The sequence below is a fragment of the Tachypleus tridentatus genome, chromosome 4, assembly GCF_004210375.1.
Source record: "Tachypleus tridentatus isolate NWPU-2018 chromosome 4, ASM421037v1, whole genome shotgun sequence".
Taxonomy (NCBI): domain Eukaryota; kingdom Metazoa; phylum Arthropoda; class Merostomata; order Xiphosura; family Limulidae; genus Tachypleus; species Tachypleus tridentatus.
The window spans coordinates 23235148-23253921 of record NC_134828.1 but is presented as its reverse complement, the minus strand read 5'-3'; the positions used below and the strand labels follow the sequence as shown (position 1 = coordinate 23253921).

At 34.7% G+C, this 18774-nt stretch overlaps 1 protein-coding gene across 1 annotated transcript in view; it reads right to left on the bottom strand.

Moving 5' to 3' along the window:
* Positions 1 to 18774, bottom strand: part of Atg10 (Autophagy-related 10) — a 55138-nt gene that overhangs the window by 6196 nt on the left and 30168 nt on the right. Inside the window, exons 3-4 of the mRNA XM_076497213.1 lie at positions 13872 to 13977; positions 7015 to 7112 (exon numbers count right to left, since the gene is read on the bottom strand). Of these exons, the coding sequence (XP_076353328.1) occupies positions 7015 to 7112; positions 13872 to 13977 (204 nt within the window). The remainder of the gene's footprint in view (positions 1 to 7014; positions 7113 to 13871; positions 13978 to 18774) is intronic.

The following is an 18774-nucleotide window of genomic DNA, read 5'->3' as shown; positions in this document are numbered from 1 at the left end:
GACGGGCCTATTATTGTGATAAAAAAAAAAGTGAAGTAAGGAAATTGTGATTAAGTTCTTGTACGTGTTTGTTATATTCCTTAAAAAAAATTACGTATATATATGTATATGTTGGGACGAGAGCGCATGTGCAGTAGGAAAATTCAAAATTGATGAAAGCACAGCAGTTTGAAACACAGACAGATAAAAAAAAAACCCATTAATTCGTGGTCACGTTTGAGCTAAAGTTTGCAAAAGTTTACCTCAGATATAAATGTTGTTCTTTGGTTAGATCACACAAAACCATTATGGTTACATTTCAATATCACACATCACTCCATTTAGCGAAAACGTGCAATTCTCAACAGAAAATCGTCTGGTGTTTGTTTGTTTTTTCAGTCGGCACAAAAAATTCTGCAGAATCGACCATCATGGTATCGAACGTGGAATTAATGTCTGCAAATCGTTTCTGTATCCATCAAGAGGTAGGAAAATACGTCCGTGTTTTTACTGTTATAATGTAATAATTACAATATTGGAGAGTTAAACTCAACTTCTTTGATTTTCACTAACGTACACAGGAATATGATGAATTCACGATTTACCCCTCAGTATTCGATCGTATGTTCTAAAACTGAGAATATTATTACTGGCAATTATATGTTCTCTACTGGTATAAAAAATATATGACGAATAAGAACGTAAGTACACGTAAACAACTTTAATACATTTTATACAAACATACTGATCATTTAGAAAAAGCTCCACCTTGCGGTTGGTTGCTACAACTTTAAGTATGTTTGTTATTGAAATTTTAATACATCTGAATGTTGACTTAAAATAAACCTCTCATAAATGAGATAATGATTTCTCAAGAAATGTTTTTTTTTTGGGGGGGACATCTTTGAGCCCTATGTGGTGTTATTTTGTTTCCTGCCGAATGCGATAATTAAAGGTATTGCCCATTCTTGACTTTTGAACAGAATAAAAAAAAGTTTATCACGATAATAAAACTTACCTGAAAACCAAGGGGTATATCAACACATACAGAGGGTTTAGTAAGGTATATTAAAACTACTTGGGACACTCATCATGTTGTTACAGTCCGTGTTACCACGTCCAGTCAGGCTCTATCTTGAAAATAACCTCACGCTTTAGTTTCCATTATAACTGTTCCGTCGTAACACTGTCACGCTCAAAGCTCTATATCCTTACCCAACTGGCTTTCCATAATCCATCCAGTATATAAGGATAATCAGTTTCCCAGCGCCTGTTTCAACAATCCTATTGCACAAAAATCTCCAGTCTGGTGACTTGATCGGTTGTATGGAATAACATGAAACACATTTCAGCTACTTGAGATATGAGATGGATGACCTGGAAGTTTGACAAAACCCAAGCCCTGTTGACCTCGTTTCCAGGCAGAGATCATTCTCCATTATGTTAGTTACTGTTTCTTGGGGCATATGGATAGCTTTCGTCACTGACATTTTGTGTTTGTGAATTATCATCTGTTACAAGACAACATATTTTTTGTGCCATAGCTGAGGTACAAAAGTTGCAGGTTTTGTTTCTTGATGTTTCTGACGTGCCAAGATAATCCATATTTCTCTGCTTTTTAATACCATTTTATATAAGAGATATCTCCATCTTGGGAATTCCAAGTCCTCTATTTGAACACATCTTTATGACAGATGTTTATGAAAATTTTGAGTCAGAAAGAGTTGGTACGTAGTACCCTTCCATGCCCGTCAGTGGCAAAGTGGCATGCCTTCGGATTTACAACGCTAGGAACTCGGTTTCGATACCTGTGATGGGCAGTGCCCACATAGCTCATTGTGTAACTTTGTGTTTAATTACAAACAACAAAAAGTACCCTTCCCAAAAGCCTTCTTTGGCGTCACACTCCCTACACAACGTGAAACAAAGTTAAAATGTAGTTGTGATACACTCTGTTCCACTGTGACTATACTAACTGTGGTGGTCACGTGACTTGCTGACTTGCATATTAAAAATCGTTTTACCTTAAAGTACTCCAATCTTTGCAAAACTACTTGTCATCAATTTCATAATTTTTGTTTACACATATTTCAATCTTTTGAAGCATGTCAAAGGTCAACATAGGAAATGCATGTGAAGCCATGAGATGGTTGACACTTTAGTGTCTGAATGTATTGGAAGTGAAGGTTACATTGAATTCTTAAGAAAAGCAATATTTAGTTTATTAGAATATTTCGTAAAAAGCTATACAGCTGCTATCTCCACATTACCTTCCACAATTATTAACTGGCTAATTAGACAAACAGCAACTGACCAACAGCACCTACTGCCAACTCTAGAGTTTTTTTATCAGTAGCTATCAGTATATCCACACAACACGCCACCAGAAGGCGATACGAGTGTGTCGACCTCAGATGAAGAGGTAGAAATAATGACGTCATAGTTCCACAAAGTAGAAACAATGGGTACAGCTACTGTAGGGAGGGGCGATATCACAGTTCGATATTAGAGAGTCTCCTACTATAGGCGGATGGCGTTATTTAGGTTCTATAGACGGGCGGCGTTACTAAAGCTCTATAGGTAGGCAGTGCTACAAAGGTTTTACACAGAAAACCTGCTACTATAGACAGAGAGTCTTACTAATGTTTATATGATGTTGATACTTAGGTTTAATATCCGTTACTATAATCAAAAGTTGTTATCAATGATTTTCTTGGCGTTACTAAGAGGATTATGTTTGTTTTAAAAAGGTGAATAGTTCCACAGGATTGCATACAGATTTTACTTTTCTAGTTTATGTATGTAATTGCATACATTTTACAAATGTGGATGTGTTTAGTAGGATTGTGTTACAAAGGTTCTACAAGCAAATGTTGTTAATAGGTGTGTGTCTTACAAAGGCAAATAGTGTTTAACAGGATTGCATACATACATTTAATTGCGAATATTATACAAAGGTATTTCCGTACTTTTGTAAGACAGCATGAAGGTTTCAACACGTCTCAACTTATTTTTTATTTACTTGTATTTCTACGGAGCAATAGTTTTACTAATACATTTTAAATTACTATTGAAAATGTTTATCATATGTAATGTTTTTTATTAATACTGAATACAACAACTGATTTTAATTTAACATACTGATATTAGTTTTAGGTTCTATATTTAAGCATACTTTTTACAGTTGTTGTCCTGAAAAGGATGCTTATTTAAATATTATGCAATAATTTAACATAACAGCTTGTATTTTCATTAATATGTCATGACAAATTAGTGAAAGTGTAAGCTTTTATTATAATTTTCACTTACAACTTTTTACAGTGGGGTGAAGATGTTGTTATTACAAGGTGTTACTGAGGATAGTATGAATTTAGGCTATGTTTCTATAGTTCTTTAGGATGTTGACACATCTGCTGTTTAACTTTCACAAGTTAAACTCTTATTTCAACAAGACAGCTGTTATAACATACATCAGTTCATACACATCAATTACTTGAATGAAAAGGACACTTATTTAATTCTCTACATAGAAATCAGAAATTCTATTTCTGCATCTTTCAAACTTATTAGTTTTACAAATACGTTTTTCACCAATGAACATAATCGCAAAAAAAGATCTTTAGTTATAAATAAAGTGGTTATTTCAATGACATTTTCCTGACAAAGTTCTGAAACATTTTTTTTGACAACATGAACTGAACAATTCTTTAATTTTCTAATATAAAATCAACTTTTCATTAAAGTCCAATATGTAATAATGTAAATAAAATTAACGAATACCATAAATACTTAACAAAACTTCAGGTATGCTAATATAGTATACACATCATAGTTTATAATTGTGTTGGATTAGCTTTCCTACAAGTTATGTCTGTATTACCACTTGTTTATTCCAACTCAGTACATAATATTCTATTTAGTTTATAAATGATTGTGAACAGTTCTTGTACTTTACAACAGCCAGTCAAACGTTCAGTTGAGTTTTTATATTAGATTTCAGAACTGACCATTGTCATACGCCTATCAGCGACCTCAACTTGTTCTATTACTGTGCAATATTTCATCTGATATATAGGAACACTGAATATTAGGTGTTACCATAGCATTTTTTCGAAAATTTATATCATTAATTATATTTTTTTGGTCTGAAACATCGTAAATAATTATAACATAGAATAATTAATGCAATAATTAAACTAACCTTTTGATTGACTGTTGTAAAGTACAAGAACTGTTCACAGTCATTTGTAAACTAAATAAAATATCACATATTGAATTGGAATAAACAAATGGTAATATGGACATAACTTGTAAGAGAGCTAGCTAATCCAACACAATTATGAACTATGATGTGTATACTATATTAGCATACCTGTAGTTTTGTTAAGTATGTATTATACTTGTTAATTTTACTTACATTCTAGCATGTTAGTCTATCATAAAACGTGGACTTTATGTAACAAAATCAAAGAACTGTTCAATTCATGTTACCAAAACATTGTTTCAAAATCTTTGTGAGGAAAATATTGTGAAATAATCACAAGGTTTATAATTAAAGGTCCCATTTTTTATTAGGTTCATTGGTGAAAAATGTTTTTGTAAAACTAATAAGCTTAAATGTACATAAATTCTTGAAAGATACATAAAGAGAACTTCTGGTTTTTATATAAAGAGTTAAATAATCATCCTTTTCAGGATAATAAAAGTGTATAAAGTAAGGTATTAGTTATAATAACTACTTCATTCAAATAATGGATAATATGTATGATATGATCTATGTTTTTATATCTGTCTCGTTGAAATATGGGTTTAACTTATGAAAGTGAAACAGCAGATATGTTAAAATCCTAAAATCTATAGAAACATTATCTGCCTAAAGTAATACTATCTTTAGTAACACCTTGTAATGATAATATCTTTGGCCCACTGTAAAAAGTAGGTAATTAAAAACAGTAATAACTGAATCTAGATTTTTAATTTTGCTTTAGTATTTATTTAAATATATCTCAAGATGGCTGGTATGGGTATTTACACTAAAGTAGAAAACAATATTTTGACCTTCTTAGGTCATCTTCAAAAATGCTGCTCTCTGCTTTTGTAGTAAAAGTGTTAATACCCATATCAGCCATTCTGAGAAATATTTTTACTTCAAGTGGGTTCCTCATCATCACGAATTAGTATTTGTTTGTTTGGTTTGAATTTCACACAAAGCTACACGAGGGCTATCTGTGCTAGACGTTCCTAATTTAGCAGTGTAAGACTAGAGGGAAGGCAGCTAGTCATCACCACCCACTGCTAACTATTGGATTACTTGTTTACTAACTAATAGCTGGATTGACCATCACGTTATAACACATACATGGCTGAAAGGTCGAGCATGTTTGATGTGACAGGGATTCGAACCCACGACTCTCAGATTACGAGATAAGCACCCTAACCACATGGCCATAATGGTCCTGACCTTATTAACACAATGCATATATAGAATCTTAATAACTGCATCCATCTTTATAAGGCACAAGGAATATATCTAGTAAGGCCAAACGCTTGAAGAAACATGACAAATTAGTGAAAGTGTGAGCTTTTATGTTAAATTATTGCATGATATTTATATAAGCATCTTTTTCACGGCAAAAACTGCAAAAAGTACACTTAAATATAGAACCTAAAACTAATATCAGTATGTTACATCAAAATTAGATACATAAACCTTTTCAAAATAAGTTAAAAGGTGTTGATAACACTATCGTTCTATACAAATATAAGTAAATAAAAAATAAGTTTAGACGTTGAAATTTTATGCTGTCCTACAACAGTACAGAAATATCTTTGTAAAATATGTGCAATGAATGTATGTTTGCAATCCTGTTATACACTATCTGCCTTTGTAAGACACACACCTAGTAATAACATCTTACTATAGAGCCTTTGTAACACAATATTTCTGAACACATTTGCATTTGTAAAACGCACGCAATTACATACATAAACTGGAAAGTTAAAATCTGTATGCAATCCTACAGGACTATCCACTTTTTAAAACATATATAATCCACCGAGTAACGCCTATAGAAACCTTGGTAACAACATTTGACTGTAATAATAGTATTCTCTTATATAACCTAAAAATTGGCATCCTCTTACAAACATTAGTAATACTGTCTGTCTGTAGTAGCAGGTTTTCTGTGTAAAACCTTTGTAGCACTGTCTACCTATAGTAACTTAAATAGTAAAAGGCCGTCTGGCATAGAACTAAGCTATCACTACTTTCTAGGGTACCCACGCCCTCTGGTTCTACTTCGTGGAACTATGACGTCACATCTAGCAATGCTCTCTCTATCTTTTACCTGTCTTGTAATGCGCGTTCTGGTGATACTTCGTGAAACTATGACGTCTTTGTATTTGGTTTATATTATGTCATTGTTTCTACCCATTATCTGAGGGCGGCACACTTATGTCATCCTCTGGCGGCTATCCCGATAACTATTCTGCTCAAGTAGTGAAATTTGATCTACACTTATTATTTAGAGCCCCAAAGATCAAGGAAAGACTTGTGGCAATTCGTGACGAGATAAGTAAACATGTACTTTCAAGATGGCTGGTATAGGTATCAACACTTTGATCAAAATAAAGTACAGAACAACATCTGGGCCTTCTTGGGCCACCTGCAGGTTAACAAAAAGGGTTGCAACTGACCGTTGCCGGGCACAAGTCTGGTAGCAATTCTTTAAGACAAGAAATCAACTTGAAATAAAAATGTATTTCAGAACGACTGATATAGGTATTAAAAGTGTTAATACCTATACAAGCCGTTCTAAGATACATATCTGGTAGTAATTGGTTGTGATCTATGAATTCATAGATTCACACCACGCACGCTAACCATTATCCCACGCTAGGCCTTAATATTAATCATCATAGGTTCATTCAAGCCACGGTATTTGTTTAATTGATATTAGAAATATGACCACTTATTTCTGACTTAATATTATTCTAATATCACTCAAATTTCAACTACATCTGTGAGAAATTTACCTGTTGAGTTAGAATAGACCAACGTTGTTTTTTTAATTGTTTTTGATAACACTGAGGAACCTGACCCCACACCTCCTCGAGAGATAAAGGAGAGCCATCTGAAAATAAAACAAAATTTAAATTCAAATAATAATAATAATATAAAATTTATGAAAAGTTACTGGTGTAGAAGTTACCTTCCTATTAAGATTACTCGTATTACTTTGTACGTTGCACAGCTTTCACTAAAAAGTGGTGATCGTTTAGATCCTTCTATTTATTTCTGGCATATGTTTCTTATTATAACATTGTCACACAAGTCATAATAGCTACTACAGTGCTGCTATGCCTACTTTTGAAAGATTGTCAGTTAACAACAAAAGCGCCATCTTATAGCTGCTTTTAAAACTACTTTAGAAAAACTTAGGTATTTTAGTAAAAAAAAAAAACAAAACTCCCCTTTTTCTTACACAAAAATGTAGTAAAAAAAATGTTAAAATGTTAAAAGACTGGTTTGATTATCCGTGGTACGAATACCATAGATAGCCCGTTGTGTAATTTTACGCTTAACTACAAACAAACAAAATCCCTTAGTTAAACCATATAGAATGATCACAGCTAAAGAAATTCATTACCTTAAAGAGAATACAATTTTTTTTATACACGAATTTGCTAACTGGAGTTCCCGTACAACGTACGGGAAAAATAAAAACTCGTTTGTAATAAAGAACAGAAAATAAGTTTCTATTTGTTTTTTCTTAACGTGATAAACATTAAGTGTAATAAAAATACAAAAAAGGTATCAATACTGAATATAAAAACAAACTGTTTTCATGATTTCTATCAATATAAAATTAGATGAGGTGATGGTGCTGATTGATCGAAAAATATGGAAATGTATAATGAGGAACAGAAACACATACATACTGCTGTTTATATATATGATTTCTGGGTATAAATAAGGTAAAATGTAGATTAGATTATTCAATAAATATATATATATGAAACACTTTTTAGTATATTCCAATAGTACTTGAAGCTAATAGCTACTACTAGTAGGCTTAATAAATATGTTTTTCTTACTTTGTTATTTTCACTGACAGTATTGATTAGAATGTTAATTTTATCTAATTGTATTATTTTAATTTTATATTTTATTATTATGCTTTTATTAGAGATATTGCTTTGCACTGTTACCCTAATATACGTATTTAGAATTAACCTAAGTATCCTAAGTTGTTCGAACGTCATCAGACATTATTGGGATGAAGGCCAAAAGTATCGTAAACTGAAATGATGAAACAATGCATTCCAAAGTTTATAAGTGATAACATAATTAAAATATATTTAACTGACTATACTCACTATTAGGTCGAATTTTTGTTGTTTTTTTTTTTTTAGGTAGCTGGCTTTGGTCCGAACATTAATTATAATTACTCTCTAATTACATATTCGTAAGAAGAACAAAACTAATCGTATAGTGCCATCTATAATTTTTTAACTATTTAAGCACTGCAAGCCACAACCGCGTCTTTATTTTCTAATAAGTTTATGCTCAGGATCATTTTAAAAGTAAGACAAAGAGATAGTGTAACGTCTTAATGATTTTAAGCCAAGTGTAAGTTCCACTCACACATTTTTGGAATGCGATATTTTTATTCTGATTTTCGACATCATTTGTTCGCTAATTAAAAACACAAACATATACATATGCTGATGTAGTACTTTAATGGTCATCTTTTGTTGTTGTTGTTCAGAGTGGCCATATATGCATTCACAAATCCCGCCCCAAAGTTAAAGCACGTGGAACGATGTCTTCTAACTACAATATTGCGTGCGCTGTTTGAAAGTGCATTTTCGCTACATAGGGGCGCTGGTGTTTCATCACGTACAGCAACTGGAGACAACGGTTCTCAATAATTCCGTCTCCCGCTAATTATCAGATCACTTGCTGTCTGAATGACAAATTAAGTCTAGAATATTTACCATTTTACAACAGGTTACTAAGGAAAGAGATATTAAATCCAAACTCGCTTTAGTGTACCAGAACAAATACCAAGACGAACAGGGTTTCTTACAAATGATTAATTTACTTTATTTGAGTCACCGCTACTTATCTAAATCTGGCATGACCAAAATGCGCTCTTTATAAAATAATAATATTTCTTTTTACACATATAAATCGGTTATGAGATTTGAAATACTGATACGATTCCACCGACACATTTCTTGAGAGACAGACAGGCAGATAGAAGGATAGAAAAGAAATCTTTGTTTTCGAATATTCACGCAAAGCCATTAAAGGCTTCCCCAATTTTGAACCTACAGACCAAAGGGACGGCAGTTAGTCAACAGTACCAACTGAAAACTCTCGGAACGACTCTTGTCTGGCGAAATATTCGAATTTGACTGCCATCCTTATAACGCATTCACGGTCTCGAAGGACGAAGTGTGATTTTGTATTTGCCTTACGTGAACAATGAACCCACAGTTTCACAGTTCGGCACGCTAACAACTGGACCGCGCTCAGTCTATTGAAATATGACCAACGTTTCTACGATAATATATCCCCATCACACTAAACACGCCCTTTCAGCCGTAGGGGCATTATAATGTAACGGTCAATCCCTCTATTCGTTGGTAAAAGAGTAACCCAAGAGTTGGCGGTGAGTGGTTATGACTAGCTGCCTTCCCTCTTGTCTTACACTGCTAAATTAGGGACGGCTAGCGCAGATAGCCCTTGAGTAGCTTTGCGCGAAATTCAAAACAAAGCCAATATACAGTAATACGGTCATACAAGCTTATACTCAAGGAAGTGGGAGTACAAATCCCAATATTTCTTTATGGTTCTCCGGTAGATCATCGGTATATTTACCCACAACGCTAAATTCCGTGATGGACAGAGCACAGACAGCCCATTACGAAGCTCTGGGCTTCAAACAAGATGAAGTTCTGTTTGTTTGCTTGTTTTTGAATTTCGCGCAAGGCTACTCGAGAGCTATCTGCTCTAGCCGGCTTTAATTTAGCAGTGTAAGACTAGAGGGAAGGCAGTTAGTCATCGCAACCCACCGCCAACTCTTGGGCTACTCTTTTACCGACGAATAGTGGGATTGACCGTAACTTTATAACGCCCCCACGGATGAAAATGTAAGCATGTTTGGTGCGACGGGGATGCGAACCCGCGACCCTTAGATTACAAGTCGCACGCCTTAACCCACCTGGTCATGCCAGGCCCAGATGAAGTTCTATATAATAACAACCAAATGTAAAAGTTACATCGATACTAGAATTAAATACAGCGCCCCTACTGGCAACTTGAAACATTTTAATATGTTAAATTGTGTAATTTTTTTTAACCCCCAGAAATACGTGTAAACCTAAGCAAAGACTTTGTTTTTAGTCAATCCCACTATTCGTCGGTAAAAGAGTAACGCAAGAGTTGGCGATGGGTGGTGATGACATCCAACCCAAGAATTATATAATTACATCTCCTCGTGCAGATGATGTTTCTATTCTATCACTAGTCCTTTAACATTTACCTTTGTTTCATAACATGTTACATAAAAACCTGTAGGTTAGGTCCGGGAGTGACCACATGGTCATTGTACTTGGCCTGTGTATCCAAAGGTTCCGAGTTCGTGTTCCGTTGCCGCACAACTGCACTACGCACTTTGGGGACGTGGGTGAGTTATAGGGGTAAAAGGTAAATCCAACTAATCGGTCGAGCAAGACCTGTCCAAATATTATAGTGAGTGCTATTGACTAGTCGGTTTTACGCGTACAGTCGTCCCCCAGTGGCACGGATGTATGTCTTTAGACTTACAACGCTAGAAACCAGATTTCGATACCTGTTTTTTGAGCGGAGCACACATAGCCTATTGTGTAGCTTTCTGATTAAATACAAGCAAACGAACCTCTGTAGTTTCTCAATTCAAAATTGGAGACAACTATGCACAAATAGCTATTTGCAAACATTTTAAACATTAATACTAGAGGTTCAAAACGGTTAAACAAAAAATTAGTTAAATGAACATACATTAACAAATATGTAATAATATAATAATATACAAGACCATGGCTGCACTTCAGAAGATCTGAAATTCGAGATGCCATGTAGGCAGCGGATATTTGTGGCAGGTTGCCCTCTTCCTGGTCAGCATTTCTAAATTAGAGTTGGTTATCTATGAACCATGAGCCAACTCTTGGGCTATTCTTTTACCAATGAAGAGTGGGATAGACCGTACCATTATAACGCCCTCACGGCTGAAAGAGCGAGCATATTTGGTGTGACGAAAATTCGAACCCGCGACCCTCAAATTACGAGTTGAGTGCCTTACCCACTTGGCCATGCCGGCCCCTATGTTTTGTATAAGGTCCAAGATAACAAACGGATTAAAATTATTATTTTTTTGAATATCTGAATTTACAGTCGTATGAGTAATTATCATATATACTTTTGTCTTAGCATAATTAAAAATTTGGTCAAGCACAAACAGAATAGAAAACTAGTTAAAAATTATTCATTTAACTTTACGATCACTTGTTTAAACAAAGATGGAACAACTGCTTTAGAGTTACCTCGGCCGTCCTCTGCCGAAAGCGTATCGCCTCACTGTGAAATTGCACGGCAATAAAGAGGAGTAGAGACTATGACGTCAACGTTCCACAAAGTGGAATCAGAAGACGCTTCAACCACGACAGACGGACACAATAATGGAAGCCGTCTATACAGCGTGTTCTAGTATCATGTTGTTAGGCCATAATAACAAAAGGAAGTTGTCCAGAAGGTGTGCCACAAAGTGACACGAAGGGACGCACTTGTGTGATGTAGATTAACATGACTCTATAGTTATAAAGTTTTAAAACTAATAATTTAATCTAACGTAATTTATATATTTATTAGTATTACAAAGGTGGACAATGTTACTGAGGGTAATGTTTGTGCAAGATGTTGAGGTTATTGAGAACTGTATACAGCTCTATAGGACTGTCAGCCTTTGTAAGTTGTATTTAATGATTGACTTATAAAGTAAACTGTAAACACGTTATGAAATTACATTAAATTATGAGTTTAAATAATTTATAACTATGATTTCATATTGATCTACATCACACCAATTCCTCTCTGGTGTCACTTTATGGAACACTTTCTGGATAACTTCCGTCTGTTATGACGGCATAACAATGACCCTATAACACACTCTCTAGATAACTTCCAGTATCATTACCCCCTGTTATAGCACCAGCACCTGGCAACACTCTCTCTGTCTTTTGCCTAACGTAGCAACTCGCCCTCTGGTGAAATGTCTTGGAACTATGAAGTCATCCTCATTGGTGATATCATCGTTTCTAGCTCCCCCCCCCCCCTACTGTCTGGCGCCCCGACTGAAGCGACGTCCTTTGAGTACAGAACGAGGTAACTATTTGCCTTTCTCATACTTTATTTTCTAATCCTAGTGAAATCGTGTAGGTAAGACGTATATAAATTTTAGTCAGAAATTTAATTCAAAATTTGAGAATTAGCCTTTGATAAACGATGTATAATTCATAAAGAGTTATATTACAGTAGAAACATTAATAACCAGACTTAAGAACTTGGACTAGTAAGCTTTTAACAGAAGAAAGCCTGTAGACCGGCAGCAATATCCAATAGGAGGACAACTTTCTTTGAAACGACAATGGTTAACTTCAATAAACTTGTTAAAATTGCAAGTTATATTTAAGTTCTAAACTCCATGCCTACACCATAAAAAACGATACGTTGGTAATGTATGACAAAAATACTGAGGGTATATGCCTACATCACTCATTTCGAAATACTGACCAGAGGGAAGGCAGCCGGTCAACTGCACCCACCTTTCACGTCAGCTACTGACTGATTCTCCTTTTACGCACTCACAGATTAAATTTTGCAAAATATTTTCTGGTATTTACACGTTCGAACCCGGGTTCACCAATTTCGAAGTCCAGAGTTTTATCACTAGGCCAATCTGTACTCAAAGCGTCTTAACCCAAAGTTTCTCAGTTCATCTTGTCATCACATTCGACAAATTTAAACTCTAACACAGTATTTGAAAAATGTTAATTCAATAAGTTCGTTGTTAAAAGTCGACTCAGTGTATAATCCATAGTGTAACTTATCTAATAAATACAACCATCTTCATTCAATAAAGAACATACCTTAAAATTACCATTATTATTAATCTGTGATACTCAACTCGCGTGCTTGTAAAGCAACTAACTACACTGATAGACGTTTTTACTTTATAAATCAATGCAAACCATCTCTGTGTGAGACGCAGACACATAAATAACTCGGCTCTAATTGTGAATTATTAATTACTTCATTGTTTTTAATATAACTAACATACAATTATGCGTAGGCACGACGTCTCGCAAAATACTCGGAGAATCTGTGTGAGAAGGTATTTTAATCGATCTGAGTGACACATGACCTTTAGCAAATTACCTAAAACGTTGCAGAATAAAACGGCGTAAACATCATTGGTGGTTATAAATAAAACGTGGCATACGACCACGAGAGAACAGAAAACGGTCCATCAGGGAACAACAATCAGGCCCAATTTGTGTTATATTTCTGATAAAAGTTACACATTAAAATTTTCTATTAAAATTATGGTACCCTATGTATTATTAATTCTATCTTTTTTCCTCTTCATTTTTTTTTCTATTTTTTAATAGTATTAATTCTCCCATATTTGATTACTCATAGTTCAATGACAGTTTTTAATTCGACTTTTATTACATTTACCGTATTTTCCAAGTCTGATGTTACACCATTGGGTAATTTTCACCGTTTATTCATATTACATACACTTCTGATTTTACGTGTTTACCAAACTTATCAAACCATCTACCTTGTCTCCATGCTGTAAAGTACAAAACAGGAACAGAATAGCTCATACTGTAAATCACGTGGTATTCGAACGTCACCAATCGATTTCTAGCGTCTCTAGCCAGCACCTGGAAACAAAATGCACATAGATACGACATATAGAAGATCCAGCAATTTAGTCCTGTTAAATTATGACTTTAAAAAAAAAGAGAAACGTATGAGTGCAGACAGTTTATATTACAGATAACTTAAATATGCGTGGTCATGATTATCGTACGTTATAAATTCAAACGTTACGCCAAATACGTTTTTGATACGCTTCGTCGACAGTAATTTCCACGAGCTGTACGAAATTCTGAGATGCTAAAAACCAGAAAAAGATTGAAATAAAAGCCAGTCTTCAGGTTACATCATGAATAGTAGCCGCTTAAACACCAAAAAGTTGCAGAATTATTGGAAATAAGTAATAGAAAGATAAACTACATTTTCCTCCCCCTCTTCCTCCGAGCCTTACTTTATATAACTGAGATCCCGAATTAGAAAAAAAAACACACATCATTTTGGACATTTGCTCCCCTCAAGGAGCCTTTCATCCAATAAAAGGACTCGTTAGTTAGATGAGAGACGAGAAATTCGATTTCCCTGAAACGCTATTTATACATGCAGCATAAATGTTCAAAACATGTAGTTTAATAGTCAAATAGTGGAAGCATTGGAAACCTATAGGTCTAGCATTTGGGATAAATATTACAAAAACTGCTCGTTTTTTACTTTTTCCTCAACCCCACCTCCTCTTGTGATTGACCAGTAAGTCTGAGGACTTATCACGATAAATATTGGGTTTCAACACCAGCTGTTGGCACAGCACAGGTCATCCATGATGTACCTTTGTGTTTATAAACACATATTCTTAACTTGTCTATTTTGCAATGCAAATCATAGGTGTATAAAAATATTATTTGTGATTAATATTTTCTTCCATCCCCCAAAATCACTGCCCAAGAGGTCAGGACTTTTATTTACGTATGCTTTAAAAACTTTCAAAGTTACAGTTTAAATGTCTAGAGACGGCGAAGCAAGAGAAACCAATAGGCCTAACGTTTATGATAAAAGTCAGGTTAACCGTATATTTATCGAGGTTTTAATTTGACTGTTTTGTATTCTAAATTAATGACGTTCAAAAACAGCATTTCAAATCTGAAACGGACACATTGAACCCGTAAAAAAAAAACGAAGTCATGTGATATTTTTAATCACAAATGTTAGGCCTATTAAATATTGAATACTTAAAACGTTTTTTTTTTCCTATAGCATTTATGTTTGTTTGTTCGTTTTTGGAATTTCGCACAAAGCTACTCGAGGGCTATCTGTGCTAGCCGTCCCTAATTTAGCAGTGTAAGACTAGAGGGAAGGCAGCTAGTCATCACCACCCACCGCCAACTCTTGGGCTACTCTTTTACCAACGAATAGTGGGATTGACCGTCACATTATAACGCCCCCAGTGCGACGCGGGCGCGAACCCGCGACCCTCGGATTACGAGTCGCACGCCTTACGCGCTTGGCCATGCCAGGCCTTCCTATAGTAACAAGGGCGTGAATGATGTCTCCAAACGTCCATGCAATGACCAATCAGTCACAAATATACAACTTTTATTGCCACCAGAGGCTCAAGTCTGCTTTTGTAATTTTTAAAGCGACTTGTTTACTGACACACTGAATAAATACTTTGTACAAATTTATGTCCATTAGTGAACGAAACTTTCCAAATTCAAACTTAAAGCCTGTGAAATATTCCAATGTATAGGAAAATGAACAGTGAATTCAACTGGTTTACACGTTTAAGAGAAAAAGCTGCACAGTGGGCTATTTGTAACGTGCCCAAGGCAGGGATCGAATAACGAATTTTAAAGTGGTAAACCTTCAAGCGAGGTTTTTCTGAACAGTCAAAAGTCTTTTATTTTTTTTATCTCTGACTGTTATGACTATCATAACATGTGACACATACTAAAATATATACACACACACATACATGACTATCATAACATGTGACACATACTACGATATTAACACACTTACACGTCTTTCAATTAGATCAAAGCATAATTCATGTTCCATCATACTTAAGACTTAGAGATAATTTTACAGTAATAAATACTCGAAACAGGAATATATTTTATATGTGTTTGAGTGCTTTTGTTTTCCTTTTCTTGATAAAATTTGGGTGACATTTGAAACAGTTATATGTGACAATCAAACGTTTTTTTTTTCTCTATAAACTCAGAAATCTCGATTTCATGTTTTTAAGCTGCGACTATACTTAGCCTCGCGTAGTGATAATAAACCTTTTGTCGCACAAAGAGAACTGACAACCAGAGAAAGTCGTTAGTACGTTCAAAGTACTTTTTCAGTGCCAGGTATTTTCCTAGAACATTCTCTTCATTGTTCGATAAGTTTGTTGTTGTTTGTTGTTAGATCACAAGATTCCTTCCTCTACCTATATTTATATTTATGGAAAAACTGCTAAGACTGTATGTCGTTGTTTCTATTGAACTACTGGCTAGGGCAAACACAACCAGCACCACCCATCCATCATCCACGCTAAGGGATTGACTGTCATTCTGATAATGCACACATAGCTTAAAGCGCGGATTTTATTTGTAGTATTGGCATGGAGTCCAGCCCTGCTTCTACAATATTTAAGTAAAAAAACAAATCACACATAGCTTATAGATGGTGTATTCTTGAGAAATTTCCATCCGTCAAAACTAGGGCAATTACCTGACGCTGAAAAGTTAGAAAATACGCCTTTCTAGTTCATTGTTTGTTTGTTTTGAATTTCGCGTAAAGCTACTCGAGGACTATCTGCGCTAGCCGTCCCTAATTAGGCTACTCTTTTACCAACGAATAGTGGAATTTACCGTAACATTATAACGCCCCCACGGCTGAAAGGGCGAGCATGTTTGGTGCGACCGGGATTCGAACCCGCGACCCTCGGATTACGAATCGAACGCCTTAACTCACCTGCCCATGCCGGGCCTTGTCTAGTTCAAAGAATGGTATAAAAGATTCTCAATTTTAAAATAAAATATGGATCTTACACAAATAAGGGTGGATCTTACACAAATAAGTGTGGATCTTACATAGATAAGTGTGTAAAGCTGATAAAATAGGGATACATTTTTATAATTTGTGGTTATTTTTTAACTTATTGTTTTACTACTTTCTATAGAAAAATTCCTACTTCATTTTAAAATTCATAATTTTTTCATGTCCTCCAGGAACCAATGGGTATCTTTACTTTACATTTTGTTAAATACTAAAAGTAAGTTCCATCCAGAAACCCCCAAAGAAGGTGGTTTTGGATCTGTGTTTTCGAGACAAGTCTTTGTTTGTTAATTGGTAAATTTTGAAGTGAAATACAGCACCCTCAAGTCTCTATACCAGCTGGTACTGACGTCTACCTGCGAAGAGTAAATTCAGTGTGTTTGTGTGTATATATATATATCAGTAAAGCCTCATCAAGTATCGTTAATTAAGCAGTTGCCAATCTTTTATGCTTCTGCAAAATTTTGTGTTTAGGTTCCAAATGAGATACAAACGGTTTCATCTGTGATTATGTAGGGAAGATTGAAGTATCATGATGGTCAGCAGTGGGATAAGTAGACAAGAACACTTTGAAAGCAATTACAGACATAATATTGTACTTGGTTTGCTGCACAGTAACTACCAATGTGGTTCTAAACGGTTCTTGAACACCTCAATGTGTCATTTGGAAGTTTACACATTTTTTCTGTGTTTAATCATTAAGCTCGTGATGCGCTGACAAATTTCAGTCACCTTACCTCTGTAAATTACTTTTCGCAACCCCAACGCTAAAAACGTGCAGAAAATGTCTTCTTTTTTAGCCAATAAACATGGGCAAAATGTTTAGTCCAAATTAAGAGAAACCGGTTGGTTAGTTTTGTTTTTTGTCAACAAAAATGTGCCCCACTGACTCATGAGTGGCCCGTGAGTACTCTTATTTTCTTTTTATGGCAGGATCCCAATTTCAGTTTAAAATTTATATATTAAGTACTCTTGTTTGTTTAATTTTACGTACAAAGTATATACATTACCTTTGGAAGTTGTCACTTGTCTCTCTATCTATATATCACGCCAACTGTTGCTTAAAAAAGGTATTTAAGTACATGAATGATATGCTATTTTATACACGTATATATATATATATGTATGTGTATTTTTATCAGAACATCAAATGGATACCCATAGATTGGTTAAGTACGCTGAAGAAATCTTATAGTAATAGTCCGAACCATCTAAGCGCTAGTTCCGCTTACGTAATCAACTTGTGCTCGACTGTAATCAAATATTGGGTTTCGACTCTAACTCTTATAACACACCCACGACATCAATGTGGGAAACTCGTTTTCCTGCACTGACGGCCCAATAAATAGAATGTAGAGAGTCGTAAACTTATATTAATTATACCTTTGGTTACACTAAACAGGAACCACCATTAAGTACACTAGTACTTAACAGTAGAGATGGTGATGAAACAAAATGGCAGCCACAAAAATCGTCCGTTTAAAACCACCTTTAAAATGTCTGAATATTAACAACGACTATTTAACAGTATTGGCTGGGTTAAACTAAAGCTTACTATACTAATAAATCAGACTAAATAGTTACGTACGTGTTTAGGAATTAACCAATATTTCACTATTTCAGTGAATTTTCATTTAAGTAAGTAAATAGACGACAATCATACAGAAAAAAAAAAAGACAAATCTAGCTCTCTAATTCTTTTACAGAATTTTGCTGGGTTCTATTTATTTCGAAAAGAATACCAGTATACACATATATAATAGACGAGATGCTATCGACTCGCAATCTGAGAGTCACAGGTTCGCATCTTCCTCCCACCA